At 32.4% G+C, this 17645-nt stretch overlaps 2 protein-coding genes across 3 annotated transcripts in view; both read right to left on the bottom strand.

Annotated features, from left to right (window-relative positions):
* Positions 1–17645, bottom strand: part of LOC127724644 (uncharacterized) — a 336855-nt gene that overhangs the window by 119783 nt on the left and 199427 nt on the right. The window lies entirely within an intron of this gene.
* Positions 1–17645, bottom strand: part of LOC127724671 (uncharacterized) — a 63081-nt gene that overhangs the window by 8248 nt on the left and 37188 nt on the right. For both annotated transcript variants that reach the window (XM_052231709.1, XM_052231710.1), the window contains exon 2: positions 7641–7718. In XM_052231709.1, the coding sequence (XP_052087669.1) occupies positions 7641–7689 (49 nt within the window). In that variant the 5' untranslated portion in view covers positions 7690–7718. The remainder of the gene's footprint in view (positions 1–7640; positions 7719–17645) is intronic.

Genomic DNA, 17645 nt, shown 5'->3' with positions numbered 1-17645 from the left:
AAATATAGCAATTGTCCTGTTATTTGCCTGAAATTGGCTCAATGTACTTTAAGCAGAAGCTATTTGCAAGAACCGCTTGTTATAAAGTGACACATATTTAGATGATGTTCTAAAATTAACAACATGATTACATGGTTATCTGTTTTTGTAATAATGCATAAATAGTTACTTATTACATTTGTACGCTCGAGTTCAGCTTAAAGTAGTTGTAAAATTCTCTTACTTGCAGATCTTCTATAAAGTGATATTCTTGGCACAGATAGAATAAATTGAATTGCGTTAGTAACGTTTGTGATTCGTTACTAAAGAGTTCTAAGTAATTGATTTTAATTCTAATGCAACACTGATCGTAACGTTAAAATTGACATTATCTTTCCACGATTGAAATTGCGCATAGACTCGTCTACATTATTTTGAGATGTATATTCAATTTAACGGTGTTTCATTTCAGAATCATTATAATTCAGATAAAATTGTATTTAAAGATTTGCAGGCATCATTTTTGTATTTGATTGTCCAAATATCCGTTTATCGGGTCCGCTACGACGTCAATTGGTGCCAAATCTTTAACTACTCTTTAGATACCCTTTTTTTCTTTTATTTTTTTCTTTAAATATCTGTAATCTCCTTTTTGTATCTGAACTCCAATCGAAGAAAATACATTAAGAGCTTAAGATCCAAAAAAAACGCATACTACAATTGTATATTAATTATATCTAAAGATTAAGGAAATGGGTCAATGTAATTAAGTAAAACAAACGTATAAATTTCTATGCGGACAACTTTGAGACGGAATGTCTGATAAGACAAAATATTAAAGTTCGGTGTAATAAAAAAAAAAGAAAAACACTAGGCATTAAAGAGGTTTCGATCACTTTGCATGACAGTTGTCTCTATATATAGTACTTTGATGCATGGTATGAGAAATCACATGTACTACATGAACCAACTGCAGTCGCTAATTAAAGCATCAGAATCTGAAATGGACACAATACTACACTGGTGTTAAACTGATCATGGTAACTGCAGTTACCCCGATCCAAATATGGCGGAGGTAGAAATAGGTAAAATAGTTTTATCATTATTTCTCCGTGTATACGTGTTGTTTTCAAGAATTACTCAGCCGCCAGGTTTACCTGTACGGTTTTTTTGTGTGTTCGTTACCAAAATAATAGTCATCGAAAATCATGTTTAGGAAGATAATCGTAACTCCAAAAGAAGATAATCGTATCTTGTGGACAAATAACTGGAAAGATAATCGTAACTGTAGAATATTTCAATGATAATAGTAATTTAAAATTGCTAATTAATTCAAAGTCACTGGAGGGGGAAGGGCCTAAAAATTGTCGTCAAACTGATATGTACTGATAGTAATGCATCTTCATACAAAATATCAATGATCTATTACAAGTAGTTCCTATAACATAACTTAAGCAGAAACTTTAACAATTGTTGACGCCGTCGCCGCAGCCATCGCCGGAAAAAAAAAATCCCTATGTCTCGCTTTCCGCGACTTTTGTCGCAGGCGAGACAAAAATCAGTTGAAAAAGGTTTAACAACTCATCAGATCGACACAAAGCAACAAAAAAAACCAGAAACAATAAAGACCCAAAGAACAGATCTAAGAGTTTTCACAGTTGCTGAAAGCTATTTTAAAAGCTAACTATAACTAATAAATAAAACCATGTTTTCCAAATTAAAATCAAACAGTTCACATGAAAAGATTCATTGTAAAACGTCAAAAACAATCTGTGAAAAATATGACCTTGTGCAAAACCAAAATATAAGTATCGGCTGGAAATAGGACCACAAGAGTTAAAACTGTATAGGGATAAATATTTAGTTATGTTTTAATTTATTTATAACAAAATCAATGTAAGAACTGATAAAAACAATATGCAAAACTCTAATTACAATGTTAAATGTATAACCTTTCAGAATAAGTTTTAAAAAGGACTGATATACTTACAATGTACATGGAGTGTACCTAAAATTGGTAAAGGTTACTTATAATTAATTTGATAATGAAAACTGTGTTCTGATGATTATGAACACCGCAGAGATAGTATAAGACATATATATTCACAGGATTTTGATAAGTGTTACTATTTGAACAAAAGTACAATGCTTGTCAAATGAACTACTTTATTTTTGTTATACACAGTAATCAGATTATTAAAAACCGAACTCTTGACCCAGTTGTTTGTATTCTCTGTCATTCCATAGTGATGTGACTTGTGGATAAGTAGACTATGGATGACCTTGTCAAATGTCTTGACAAAACAACAGGGTCTCAAGAGCCTGAATCGCTCACCTTTAATTTTTTGCTTAAATCTTTCATCAATGATTATTTTTGCTTTTCAATATATATTAATGAGTGGCTTAAAAATGCCATGTAAATGTTCTTTGTATCTGTCATATTTTCTTCAAAAGCAAAAAATGAATTCTACCCCTATGTTCCATTTTAGCTATAGTGGCTATGTTCCTTAACGTACAAGGAAATAAAATACAAAATTTATACTAGATACTCTGAAACTCATTCAGCCCAAGTTTGGCTGAAATTGATTCAGCAGTTTCAAAGGAAAAGATTTCTTAAAGTAAGCAAACTAGATGAACAAATTGTGAAAAATTGTCTTTAAAGGGCAATAACTCCTTAAGGGGTCAATTGACAATTTTGGTCATATTTTAAACTTATTTGTAGATCTTACATTGCTGAACATTTTTGCTGTTTACAGTTTTTCTTTATATATAATAATATTCAAGATAATAACCAAAAACTGCAAAATTTCCTTAAAATTACCAATTTAGTGGCAGCAACCCAACAATGGGTTGTTAGATTCATCTGAAAATTTCAGGGCTGATAGAACTTGACCTAATGAACATTTTTACCCCATGTCAAATTTGCTCTAAATGCTTTAGTTTTGGAAATATAAATGTTCTATTTTTAGCCATGGCAGCCATGTTTTTTTGAAGAAACAGAAAATAAAACTCAAACTTTATTCTAAATACCCTAAGGATCATTCAGCTTAAGTTTGGTTGGAAATAATTCAGTAGTTTCAGAGGAGAAGATCTTTGAAATAGTTTACATCGGACGGACGACGGACCCAAAGTGATGGCAAAAGCTCACATTTCCTTTGGAAAGGAGAGCTAAAAATTATCAGGCAGTCCGGCGGCAGTTGCTGTTTAATGCCGAGTCCAGCCATGTTACATCTAAATTGTCTGGGTTTGTGTTTCATTTTGGTCTTTTTTACCCGATATTGCTTTTTTAAACTGTGAATTTATGATATAAGCTTTGTCTGATGAACCTGCTTATTATAATTGTGGTATATTACTCCCATCTGATCGTTTATGCTTTATATAGGTCCAAACCGTTTCATGCAGTCAGTACTTCTGTCACCTTCACTACTTTGTGTTACTATTTTTTATGTATTTCCAAAACGGTTTTTCTTATTTCTCACTGGGTTTTGCTCTTCAGTTCTTTTTATCATCACGGTAGTATCATCTCTTTTATCTCCAGATTTCTTATCTATTTTTATGCTCTATTCTATATTTTGATTAGCCTTCTTATATCTGCCCCGAGGGTGACTGGGGAAAGAAATATGGTAACGCTTGGTCTTCTTCCGAACGGCAGTAACACCCTTGACAAAGTGGGGCGTCCGCTTTGGCTGTGTGGGGTGTATAAATACGCAGCCACGTCCAGTCATAATAGGGACGTTAAATCCGATGCCTCCTGTAGAGAGAGTGCCACACTCTCTGCACATTAAAAACCTTGTAACATCTCTTTGAGGGGTCCGTAGGTGACCTGTTGCAAGGGAAAATTGTCCCTTCCCAACATAGATATAAGAAGATGTGGTATGAGCGCCAATGAGACAACTCTCCATCCAAGCCACATTTTGTAAAAGTAAACCATTATAGGTCAAAGTTATTATACCTCATTTTCCAGTGGCAGTCCAAATTGTCCCACCTTCATCCCGGACGGCCCCTAATCCAGGACCTACCTATTGTATTTATTGTTAATTCGTTCTCGTCCTGAACACGGATGAAATATTTGCCACTGGACTTTAAGCAACGAACAATCAATCAATCAATCTTATATCTGCTGTCATAAGCGCGTCTTGTGCAGAACAATTCGTACCGTCAATGTTATAAATACCACTGGGCAGACACTTCTGTTAGAGTGTTAGTGGACTATCAGTCCCCGGGTATATCACTTGCCAAGTAGCCACTACTTAGGTACTGGCATTGAAATATGGATATTTTTTTCATTGCTGATATAAAATTTGAGAAATCTTTTAAATAAAGGATTACATCTGCAAAGCTCTGCTTCCTTGTCCTGAATCGGGTATACTTTAAGCCTTTTATGGTTTTATCAGCTCTGCAAAGCTTGTATTAGGTTTTTGATTTTTAAAGATTTTTTTGGCCTTACGTATCATCGAAGAGACATCAATTGTCGAAATGCGCAATAATATGTGTACGATAAATGCTATGTTTACCGACTTCAATACTGGAATACATCTCCCTCATGCAAGGCTACGATTCCTTGTCTGAAATTTGGTTTTCCTTCATGTCCTTTTCGGTTTTATCAGCACTTCAACGTTTGTAGTAGGTTTTGGATTTTCAAGTATTTTAGCCTCGAGCATCACTGAAGAGACATAATATAAGTTGTCGAAATACATATCTAGTGCAGGAAAATTGGTGCCGTTAATCTTATAACTACCAGCTATAATAACTATCACCAGCCCAGTAGCCAGTACTTTGGTACTGACATGCAAACACGGATATTGATTGCTTGAAATTTGCTGTCATAAAATTTTTTAAATCATTCAAATTAAGAAATATATCTTCTTCTTTAAGTATATAATATACCATCAACATTTACCGTAAATTTTAACTTGTCAACTATATAGACTACAGAGCAAAAAGTTTATTAGTTTAAGATAACCAATCATTCACTAATTATGTCTGGTCACACTATCAAACTTTTAAACAAATTTCAGATATAGTCGCCGTTCCCATCAACAGATAAAGTTACGAATATCACTGGTAAGTTACTATTGTCATGTCCAAATTACTACTATCTGATAATCCAGTTACTGTTATCATATTAAACAAATTTCATGGGGTTACGATTATCTCTCTTACATTTTCGATGGCTATTACGTTGGTAACTAGGGCATATATGATATTAAGAACACACACACACACAACAAAACCGTACAGATCAACCTGGCGGCTGAGTAATTCTTGAAAACAACACATTTGCACGGAGAAATTAGCAGAAAACGATTTTACTTATTTCTACCTCCGACTTATTAGGATCGTGTTAACTGCAGTTACCGTGATCAGTTTAACACCAGTGATACAGGTTCTTCTACAGTCCCGTATACCATAGATAAGTTTAATTGAGGTCTGGAGCTGGCATGTCCTTTGTTAATCTCTGTATCATTGTCATTTTGCTTAGTTTCTTTTGTTACCTATTCTGACATTGGACTCGGACTTCTTTTAAACTTATTTTTACTGTGCGTATTGCTGTGTGTTTGTTTATTCTACATTGGCTAGAGGTATAGGGGGAGGGTTGAGATCTCACAAAACATGTTTAACCCCGCCGCATTTTTGCGCCTGTCCCAAGTCAGGAGCCTCTGGCCTTTGTTAGTCTTGTATATTTTCTAATTTTAGTGTTTATATGTTTTGGAGTTTAGTGTGGCGTCCATTTTCATTGAACTAGTATACATTTTTGTTTAGGGACCAGCTGAAGCCCGCCTCCGGGTGCGGGATTTTCTCGTTGTGTTGAAGACGTATTGGTGGCCTTCGGCTGTTTTCTGCACTTTGGTCGGGTTGTTGTCTCTTTGACACATTCCCCATTTCCATTCTCAATTTTATTTTAATCCATGTATCATCTCTTGGCATTATATTATGAAACAAATTTTGTTGCATAAACTATTAATATTGGGATACATTAGGCATTCTCTGGGTCCCCGTTCATGTTCTGTTTTATAGAAATATGAGAACAATAAAGAATGAAGACGCGTCTATTAAAACATTCATAATCAATATAGTTTCATGATATAAAAAGATTTTTAGTGTCGAATCAGTATACTTGATTGAACACCAGTTATCTAAAATACAATTGAGAAAAATACTATTCTTTGTTATAATCAAGTTTCATAGACCATAATGTCACATCGTGTGTACGCAACCTTTAAGTACCCGAAGTCAGCTGTCACTGAAAACGATTACTGATCAATTCTGATTTTTATAATAATTCATATTGCCTTTGTCATCTGAGTCATAATCCATTTTAACGAACTTTGCATGTTTCATGTTTCTTTACATCTTAACCTGCATTTTCTGAATGTTTACATTTGAAAATTGAACATTTTAACAAAGAAAAAAAATAAACGCTGAAAAAAATTTACAAGTAAATTAAAACGACATGCAAGTGTAAATAAAATCAGGGGTAATTCACGGAGAACTCTTTACTTTTAACAATTGGCAAAATAACCTTTTTCAGTCAGATTTCAAGTTTATTTCAAATCATATTTTATAGCATATGCATTCTTGAAGAGAGGACAAACTGAGGTATGGTTTTGTCTGCATGGTCTGAAAAGACTTAAAGATTATGTACCCTTTCATTGTTTCAATGCTTAACTTTAATATTTGACATTTCAGTGCTTAATAGAGAGAGGATTATTGCCAGCAGTGCTAGTAATGATTTCCCTAAAATAAGTTTATATAAATAAAGATATTGGTTAAAACAAGTATAAATATTAACATATTGACATATTGACACTTATTGTACACCTTATATGGTACGTCGACTTCAGTGCCTCAACACGAAGTTTTTTGGATTATAAAGGTTGTTTATTATGACTGTTTGTAAACAATAAACGCTAGCACATCATGGTAAAACAAGTGAGTAATCTATTTTTAAAATTTTATAACGAAAATCTCTGTAATAAAGTCTAGATTTTCTGAAGAAAAAAAATCCTTTGCTTTATTTGCCACAAAATCCCTTTTTTTTATTAAATGCAATGAAACAATAAATAATATATACTTTGAATGACTTTTCCCATTTGTATATGTACAACATAGCATGTCACTTTTATTCTGTATATTACTTGTTACTATTATAGCAATTTGAAAAATTCGTAAAACCTTAACATAATGTGCCTAATCTTTTAAGCAATTAAGTAAACCCCCTCTCACTTTTTTGTTCGTTGTAAAAGTGTTGTTTGAATTATGATCGTGAATACTGGTGCATTAATATTTGCACAACATTAGGGTTCGTTTTAATTCCTCAATAAACGCAACACCCATGACTGCACGTGCATTCAAAGACAAAGTTACCAAAATGCTTATGAAAATTCAAACCAAAACAAGCGAAAAGCTTGATTTCACCTGTTATTTTCTTTTCAGTTTGCACTCAAATATTATATATTAATTGTATATAAACTGAATGTTTCTTGTAGTTTTATGATAGCGTTGATCATATATACATTTTTCATAAAACTATAAGCATTTTAAATGGTTATTTTATTAAGCAAAGCTCAATAACTGTATACCAAATGAAGTATCGCTCTTCTTCATTTTTTAATGAAACCCAAATCTTCTCTATTACATTAAAACAAGAAAAGACTTACCTGGTAAAATGTAAAGCACTGTTAATATTATCAAATACATGTAATCCATTGTATTTAAGAAGCTTCACTGTACGTATACTGCAGAAAAAAATGAAAAAAATATAAATCATACACCCATGAAAATATAATAAAAGGTTCAACTCATTATAGAAATATGTTTATTAATAAATCTCAAACAGACTCCACCCCCAGCTGCCATTTTACATCAACTATTGATTTTAAGGACATGTTATGCACTGTTTATCTCAGAACTATAAACAAACTAGGATAATAACCAATTAAAAGGATTCAGAACCTCATTTGAAAATATCTTTATCAGTAAATCATCTTATTCTATCAATTGAATTGTTCACACGTTAATCGATCGACTTTAATATAGCAATTAGAGTACCTTTATTTGCTTTTTAATATCTTTTTTACCTGGGTTACGGGTACTCAAAATCAAAGGTTTCAGATGTGAGTATTAATGTGAATTTGCAAACAAAGAAATGCTTGCCAACTGTTCAGTCCTGAGTTTCAAAAGTTACTTAGCAACAACACCATAAAAGATAAAACAAAAATATAGATACTTGAATTCATTAATAACTAATCAATTATGTATAAATCTGACAAGAACAAAATTGTAAAAGATATTCAACTACAAAAAAGATTATTAAAACTTGAAAACTATAATGTATAAAAAGATCATGTATTTGAAAGAAACGTGAATTTTACCTTTCTTTCTGTGTATTGTCATAGAATACTTGTACTAACTTCAGGCCATGCACACTTTGACAAGTAATTTTCTGTTCAACATTTATTTTTTTATGATAAATCACTTAATTTTCTCTCGCACAACATTCTTTTATCTTCATCATATTTCATCACAATACCCGAGGTCCTATTGTGTAGACTAAATCAGTTCTGGGGCTAGGAGGGGCTCTTTAAAATGTCATTTGAGGTTAGATGCATTTAAAAGTGGTCAAATATTATTTTAAAGTATATAATCTAAAGGTGATTAACTCAAGAATGCTATCACATTAAACGTATATAAAGCCATTTCAGATTGTATGGCTGTTTGAAATTAAATACCATGATTATTTCCATTGGTTAATATTACATAATCAGAATCCATCTTGTTGACTGTCTACGTACAATGAACCGACACAAATCCGTGTTCTCTTTTAAAAACATGATGTTTTAATAAAAATTGTGTAATTATAACGGTAGTCAATGAATTATTTTCCAATCTGAATGTCTTTTTTCACTTTGTTTCGGCTAACATTCAAGGATTTTATCATAAAGTCCCAGTTTGATGATATGAAATAATGATTCAAACAGAATTGTAAATGTAAATGAGGTCTCAAATTTCACTGAATGCAATATTTTCTTAATAAAAATGTTTCGAAAACAGTTTTCGAATTAAGCTTTAAATAGAAATAATGATTTATTCAAATTTTTGATTTTGGTTGAACTGACTTATCTACAATGTTGCTGTTAATTCAAAACATGCAATCAGTATTTGGGTGGGGATTACTATTGATTTGTGTACGCACAGTTGAAAATTTGACTAAGTTACGTAAATTGTTTTCTTTACTGTAATGAAATCCGATTCACAGATGATAATTTACTTCGGACAGGATCATGTTTTCTACAGTTCACAATAACAGTAGGTATAGTTCAAACCTATGATTGCGTTGGATAAAAACCGTTATTTTTATACGTCTGCATGTAAAACAAATTTCGTGGTAGAGGGGTCTAAATACAGCACAAACAACAATTTCCAAAAGTCCAAAAAAAGTGAAAAAGTCTATTTTAACAAAACGCATTTTTTTACTTATATATAAAGACACTTTACATACATTCTTGTTATTGCATTTATAAGTTTTTTTAAGAGTATATTCAGTTTTATATGTCTGTGTTTTTTCGAGAGCAATCAGTGTTTTTTTCGAATGCGTCCGTGTTTTATCGAGTGAAAACACAAAATTCCAATGGATTAAAATGTAATATGTTAGTGCATTTACGTTTGGAAAACAATGGAAAGGCTCAAATAATATGCTTTATCGTTCTAGAAATGGAAAACAAGAACAATGTGCAAATGCTCTTATTGTGAAGAGAAGTCTGATCAAGCGTATGTTATGCTTGGTCACACATAAATAACGCACCATCATAGCTTCCTTTCCATCAGAAATTAAAAGAAAAAAATGACAATGTATATTTGTGAGGTGTACGCATATTGTAAACGCATTTCGTTTTTTGTATTATTTCAAAAGGATCGTATTAAAGCTTATAGATTATTTATTTCATTGTTTATCAAATACATTGGATAAGTCCCCCGGAGCTTATTATCAGCTCAGTAGTCAGAACTTCGGTACTGACCTGATTTATAACAAACCTTTCTAAAATTGTTTACCTGCAATGAGCACGTGGGAATATAATTTATGATCGCTTAGGTCTCTTCCAACTGGCAGTAAAACCCTGGCCAAAGTGGGGCATCCGTATATATATATATGGCTTAATGGGATGTACAAGTACACAGCCACGTCCAGCCACAAAGGGGGGTGTAGAGGAGTGCCACGCTCTTTTCACTTTAAGAAGCCGCCTTGCAACAACCCTTTTAGGGGTCCGTATGTGGCTTTTTTTTGTAATGCAAAATTTGTCCCTATCCGATATACCCTCATTTTCCAGAGGCAGTCTATTTCCCGACATCCATCCCGAGCGGCGTATTACAGGACTACTATATATCGTATTTATTGTTAATTTGTTCTCGTCCGGATGCATGCATTAACTATTTACCACTGGACGTTAAGCAACAAACAATTAATCATTTAAAATTGTCCGTTTATAAATTAAAAATTATAAAGAAACTAAGATTAAACTCCCTTAGGCAAAGTTGAACCTTTGCTGGATTTGGCTATTTTCTAGGTCTCTTTTGGTGATATAGCTCTTCAACTGTTTCGGTTCTTATACATTCCTGGCTTTCAAGTATTCAGCTTAAGGAAAATCCAGAAAAGCGCTTCAGATGCAGGGAATTTATAAAGTGTTGTTTTAATTTCTTATTAAATATTCCATTTAACTTAAATGTTATTGTCAATGGGAAATAGAACATGGGAGGATTAAGTGTTCCTTTTGTTTTTGATATTGTAATATTTTTTTTGTTGGGGTGGGACCCGCTTTTAACTTGGAATATATGTGTTTATGTTATTTTTTTCGGATATTTTGCTGCTATTTTCTTAGTTTTCTTACCCCTTTAAAACTCAAGGATTCGCCACTGTAATATATATCAATCGTAAAATATTATTGACTGTAAAAACAAAGGTTGCATGAAATGAAATTGTAAAGATTATGAGTCACCTGGACTCCGTTCTAAATACCGTTTTAAAAAGGACCAAATGATTTCTTACACTGTAAATTTTGCGGACGCCTGACGCGTCCGGATGCGTTACAATTTTTAACACAGTTACGTTCGCCGTTTATAACACCAGTGTTCCACATTCGACGCCCGTTAAAGTATATAACATATTGTGTTCGGTCTTTTAACGCACATGTTCAACAAAATAAGCAGGTATTTGGTGAGAATACACGAAAATGATCTTATTTCATGTGTCTCTCACAATTATTATATGCACGTTCACAACTGCCAAATGGGAAACATTTAAAGTAAAAAACACACACAAAGCACATAGTGTGAATAGAAAGCAACAGTTAGGCGATTACTCACACTTTTGAGGATGCAAATTTGTAAAAACGTTATTGTAGTTCCAATGATAAAATTCATAAACATTTTCTGAAAAGAGGTCTTCAGGACTTGAAGCATATATATTTAGCAAATAATCATTAGATTATTGAGATGTCTGCAGTCAATTTAGTGTCTTTAAGCTTGTCTAAAGACATAATGTTTTCTAAACCAATGATGATTATTTGCTGTAAACTGATTTTTTTAAAGCTATACATTGTAGAATCGGAGAGCTTCTTACTTGAAAATAATCCCCCCCCCCCCCCCTTAACAATTAAACAGTAAAAACAGTAAAAATGTATCTGTAACAACTTCTGAAATATTGTACTGATTTAAAATAATCTGCTTTAATAACGATGACGACTTAAATGAAACAGCCGAAAGGAATTAGAATTTATAATTCTTTAGCGATATCAACATGATAAATACATTATTTATTCATACACTGTTTATTTTACATTTTAAGAACGTTCGGTTGATGGTAAAGTCAAGGAATAGTTATAACCCACCTCACTCTGTGATTTTCAAAATGGAAGCTCAAAAACAGTTGTAGGCGACTCAAATCATGTTAAATACATAAAGCAGTGTTACATCAGCACCGACTCAATAACTAGCAATCAACAGGGTATTGTTTATTGGATATTGACTATCTGAAGTGATATGCAGGCAGTGGATTATGGAAAATATGAGTGATGAATGAGCCATGTACATCTGAGTTCTCCATGCAGTCAAAGTTTTTTGTAAATAAATTCAGGGCAGTGCTCGAATCCAGAGGTGGCAAAAGATGAGTTAAACTGTGTTGATAAAATTAATGCATCTATTGAGAGAAGCAAAGCCAATTATCATTGTTTCTTAATACCAGTAGACTTTCTTGCAAAAAAATCATTTCTGATGTCAGGAAACTTTTACATTATAAAAACAACAGAGATGGACGAGGAGAGGAAGAGAATCTGCACTGTATATAAATTTGGACACATTCTGACAATTTAATTATAATGTTATCTTTCAACTTGTCTAACTTGTAATTTTGAAATATTTCTCATTGTTTTGTCCTTTTTTGAATTTGCCTCTTTTAGTCTATTAAAGATTTTTTTTAATTATTCAATTATTAATTTTACTAGACCACAAAAAATATTTCAGAGAATGGAACACTTTTTTCAGGAACATGTAAAAATGTGTTCTAGTAGTACACACTATGCGTTCAGGATATTAACACATTTTCTGGAACACAGTCTGAGTTTTCCAGAATTGTTACAAGGCTTGGAACGCGTAACGGCGTACAATTTTGCTCACAAAGACATGTTCCAGAATCAAACACTAGGCGTTCAGGAGTACACACTATATATTCAAGAAAAAACACACATAGTGTTCGAAAGATGCACACATGATGTTAAAAATTGGAACACCAATGTTGATATTTAGAACACTGTTACGCGTTCCAGAAGTGTTACAAAAGGGCGTTCAAGAAGTGTTCAGATTCTTAACACTTTTATTTACAGTGTATATATAATTTGTAATACTGCAAGGTTATTGTAAAATGTTTTCAGTACAGAAAATTAGAATTCAATCGAAAATGGTTGAACTTGGTCAACATTGTAACATGTTTTTGTGACTTATTGGGGAAATATAATATTGTTCTTCTCTAAATTACAGTTATAAACTAAAAAAAAGTCAATTCTTAATGCAAGCAATGCTTTCTTTCTTATTCACAGTTTCTTTGAAAAACCCGGACCGTTTGTAAAAAAAACCTGGACGTTTTAAATATTGCTCTCGAAAAAAACTCGGACTATGTAAAACGCTGAATTTTCAGTAACATTCAAAGAAATTGTGCGTAGTTTGTGCTCCAAATATGTATAGTATTTAGAACAAGATGAACATTCATGAATAATGCTAGCATACTTGCGAAATAGCAGTAAATCGGTCTGATCGTATGCATTATCACTCAAAAAGACCTGATCTACACGCAAAAAAATGGACCGATTCACTCGAAAAAAACACGATCTCCGGCGGACACTACCTACCATGACAATGTTCCTATATACAATCTATTTTGAAGTATAGCGGCAGATATTGCAGTGCAAGAAGGCATGATTTCAATGTTTTAGATTAAGTACGTAGCACTTTGAGATAAGCTCTCAGTAACTACAAGCATACTTATAACAGTATGAAATAGTTATGTGTTATATGTGTGTTTATCCATACTGCACGTGACATTATTTTCTGGAATAAGTTTCATTTTACGTCTTCTCTCAACCCTTTGTTATTCCATCGATTGAGATGAAAAGGAGAAGGGCTTAGTACTCATGAATACTATTGGATATCACTATACTGTATATGTTAATATGTTTATATGAAAATATGCAAACCATATTATATATAGCATTTAAGAAATAAAGAAATTTCTGTTGAAACTGTGTAGATAATGAGTTCATATTCTATCTAACATTACTTTAATACGGTTTCTTTGGGCTAGATGTAGAATGACATCACGATATAATGTTCATGATACTGTGGATTCATTATAATGTATTCATTGGATACCAATTTTCGTGGTTTTCGGGGTTTTCGTGGGTACAGGTGAACCACGAATTTAAATGTGCAACGAATTACAAATTTTCTAGCAGGTTGTATGCAGACTTTGCCAAAACCACGAAATCATATATCCACGAAAAGGCAAGTTTTCCGCAATCCACGAAAATTGGTACACACAAAAATAAATGAATCCACAGTAAAGCAACCGCTTAGTGACAATTCATGTACATCAACGAAGCACTTTTTTGTTTGTTTCATTGGTTTTCAATTCTGCATGTGGTTAAAAAAAAATTCGTAAGGGTTCCGCGGAACCAAGTGTCTCGCCTACTTTTGCTGTTGTCTATGTTTTCAGTGTGATAGGAAAATGCACATAATAGATTTACAGTTAATGAAATAAAACTTGTGAAATGAATGAAAAAAGTTATGCTTGTAAAAAATGAATACAGTATGCAATCAAATTTATAGATTGTCTGGAAGACAAAAACCGCAGGCTCAACAAGAACGAGGAAAAAAATATTAAAAAATTTCCTCTAGATACTATCTTTTGATTGTAAGAAGCTTCTGTCCAAGTTTGGTAAAAATCCAGGATGGTTTATGAATCTAATAAATGTTTTTAAAACTTTAAATGCAGACTGTAAGTAATGTTAACTGGAAGAAAAACTAAGTCCATTTATAAGAAATATACGGAAAAACAGGAAATAATTTTTTACAAAATTTCCATCTAGATACTAGCTTTTGATCATAAACAAGCTTCTGTCCAAGTTTGGTAGAAATCCAGGATAGTTTAGAAAGTTATTAAAATTTTTAAAACTTTAACCACAGAGAGAATGTAATGTTAACTGGCAGAAAAAAGTAAAGTTCATTTATAAGTAAAATACGGATAAACAGGATTTTTTTTACAAAATTTACTTCTGGATACTATCTTATGATCATAAACAAGCTTCTGTCCAAGTTTGGTAGAAATCCAGGATAGTTTAAGAAAGTTATTAAAATTTCAAAAACTTTAACCACAGAGTGAATATTTGTGGACGCCGCCGACGACGACGACGGAATGTAGGATCGCTATGTCTCGCTTTTGCGACAAAAGTCGCAGCCTCGACAAAATATGTGCCCACCTAAATATTCTTGTTATATTGACACATTTAAAAGAATAAGGATGATAATGAACTGGACTTGACCGTTGTACTTGACTGTACGCATTCCGATTATTTTTCTCATTTTTGATCTGTTAAATGTGTCAATATAATATTACAAGAGTATTTACGAGGTGGGCACTTTTTTTACTCCTTTGCGCGCTATTCACGATAAACTTCTGATAGATGATGTATCAAACAGCTAATTATACAAATTTTAGTAGTAACTTAACATCGAAAAGGTGCCCAAAATATCCAATTAACTGTTATTTGGTACTTGGTACATAGTGTAAAACATGGAAAAGTACGGGAGAAAATATTGAAATTTCTCTTATTTGTATTCAAGTCCTAACCTTGAAATTAAAAAAAAATTCTAGACCTCCACCTTCTCAAAAGACATAACAAATTCAACAACCCCCCGAAGAAAACCTTTCTCAATAGCATATTTTGTTTTTTAAACAAAAAATGCATGCATACAATGTCTTTTTTTAAATATAATCATTCATTCAATAATATATAGAAGTGGATGAAGAGAATCCAGCTGGGGAGTTTTTTTGTGACTTCATGGAACCTTGATACATATATGCCCGTTTTTGTCTCACCGACACTTACCAGAAACATGTATATTATCTTTATCCATTTCACCTCCATTCAATCTTAGCACATTTAGGTTCCTAATTGCTATCCTTTATTAAACAATGTTAAAGAAGTTAGTAAATGAACTTCAAATAAAAATACTTTCCCCGGTAGATCATATTGAAACGAAGATTTGTTTACATTGAATTTGACCTTAACAAGTTGCGTTATAAATACCACGTTAAGGTCAAGTTTCAGTAAATGGGCTATGTCACAGATTTTGGTAAACTGTTGCATACAACTTTGTGGCTCGTTGAACTATAACTGAAAATCGAAAAAAAATAATGCATTTATCTCTTTTATTTTCTGAAATATTACCAATTGAATTCTGTCAAAATAGGTGAACATTTGTATAGAAAGCGTTTAAAAAAATCGTTCTTTAATTTGTCTTAAAATAATCAAATCTCCAATTTCTAGTACATAGATTTTTCTAAAAAAAAACTATATGTTGTTGATACATAAATTTCTGTTTTATTGATGTAAAATAATAATAGGGTCACCGACTTCGTTTTTACACTATACACTAAATAAGCGTAACGTCATCACGATATAAGCCGTAACACGTCGATTTTTGACATTTTTTTACTACCAACTAAGTTACAAATTTGGTCAATACACCGAAAACAAAGTCGGTGACCCTATCATTGTTTAATAACATTAAAACGGAAATTTATATATCAACAACATATAGTTTTTTTAAGAAAAATCCATGTACTACAGAGAGTTGATGATTTAAGACAAATTAAAGAACGATTTTCGCAGATTTTAAACACTTTCTATACAAATGTTTTTAATGTGTGGAAAGGATAACCAGAAAAGCTTCGGAACAAACTGAGAAAAAAAACCAGCAACTCCTAATACATTGTACAGTCGTTCTTTATGGCCAACAAACAGGAGACGGTCATGGCTCACATGAAACACACATTGAAATGAAGTTTGTAGACAACAATGATGACACAAATAAAGAGACATATTTAAGACATCTGAATCAATTGATAAACGATGAAGAATCAGATACTGTTTTAGTATATACATCAAATTTGTTATCTGTTTTGCATGTTTGAAATAGAGAGTTGCTCCATTTTTGTGATGTTAAAAAAATTGAATAGCACCACCTCTTTTTCTTCCCAAAAAACGTCAAGGTCCCCTTTATTTCCCCCAAACCCCCATTTAGGTTACAAATTACCGGTCCCTTAAATAGCATCTGTTTGTCGGTGTATCATATCATAATGAAAACATGACCGACAAATAACAAATAAACTTAAAGTCATAGGAAACGAGTTTCTTGCAATTATAATTGTTATCGAAATCACTGAATCAATGCATGCATATTTATACTAAACTAATTCCTGTGAGCACTATTTTTACATTTATTACGAATCTATGACGTAGTATCGACAAATAATATTTCATTCGTTGATAGGTGATCGCAAGCTAATTAACTTTTTGTTTTTATTGCCGACGTTTTCCGGATCGGGCTATTGATAAACAGGCATCAAAGAGCACGTGGAGCACGTTAAAAATAAGTGAATTGATAGAGCCATGATATGTTTTTTTTTTTATTTGTTCTTTAAGAATCAGTTATTACTATTAACCTTCCAGTGCACGTTTATCATGGTTCCCCCCTCGCACTTGCTCTGTGCGGTGGCCGAAGTTCTAAAGAGAGGTCTCGTAGTTTAGGTCACTGCATAGGGAAAATATCGGCGAATCAGAGTACGGGAAGACAATAATTCAATAGCAGTACATTTATGAAGATTTCTATAATATAAAGGATTTTCTTTTACAAGAAAGTTCACGTACTCTTGTTTAATAGCCATTAAAGTATACAAAACATATTCAACTTTTTTTAAAGTTGAAGTTTCATATGACTTTAAACGTCTGAAGAAAAAAAGAAATGCCTTAACAATTACGAGCAAACTAAAAACTCTTATGATCGGATAAATTCCTGAAAATTCAAATACAGAATATGATAAATCACTTATCTTACAT

This window comes from Mytilus californianus, unplaced genomic scaffold (assembly GCF_021869535.1).
Source record: "Mytilus californianus isolate M0D057914Y unplaced genomic scaffold, xbMytCali1.0.p SCAF_14, whole genome shotgun sequence".
NCBI classification, from domain to species: domain Eukaryota; kingdom Metazoa; phylum Mollusca; class Bivalvia; order Mytilida; family Mytilidae; genus Mytilus; species Mytilus californianus.
The sequence above is the reverse complement of the archived record's forward strand: the minus strand, read 5'-3'. Positions and strand labels throughout refer to the sequence as shown.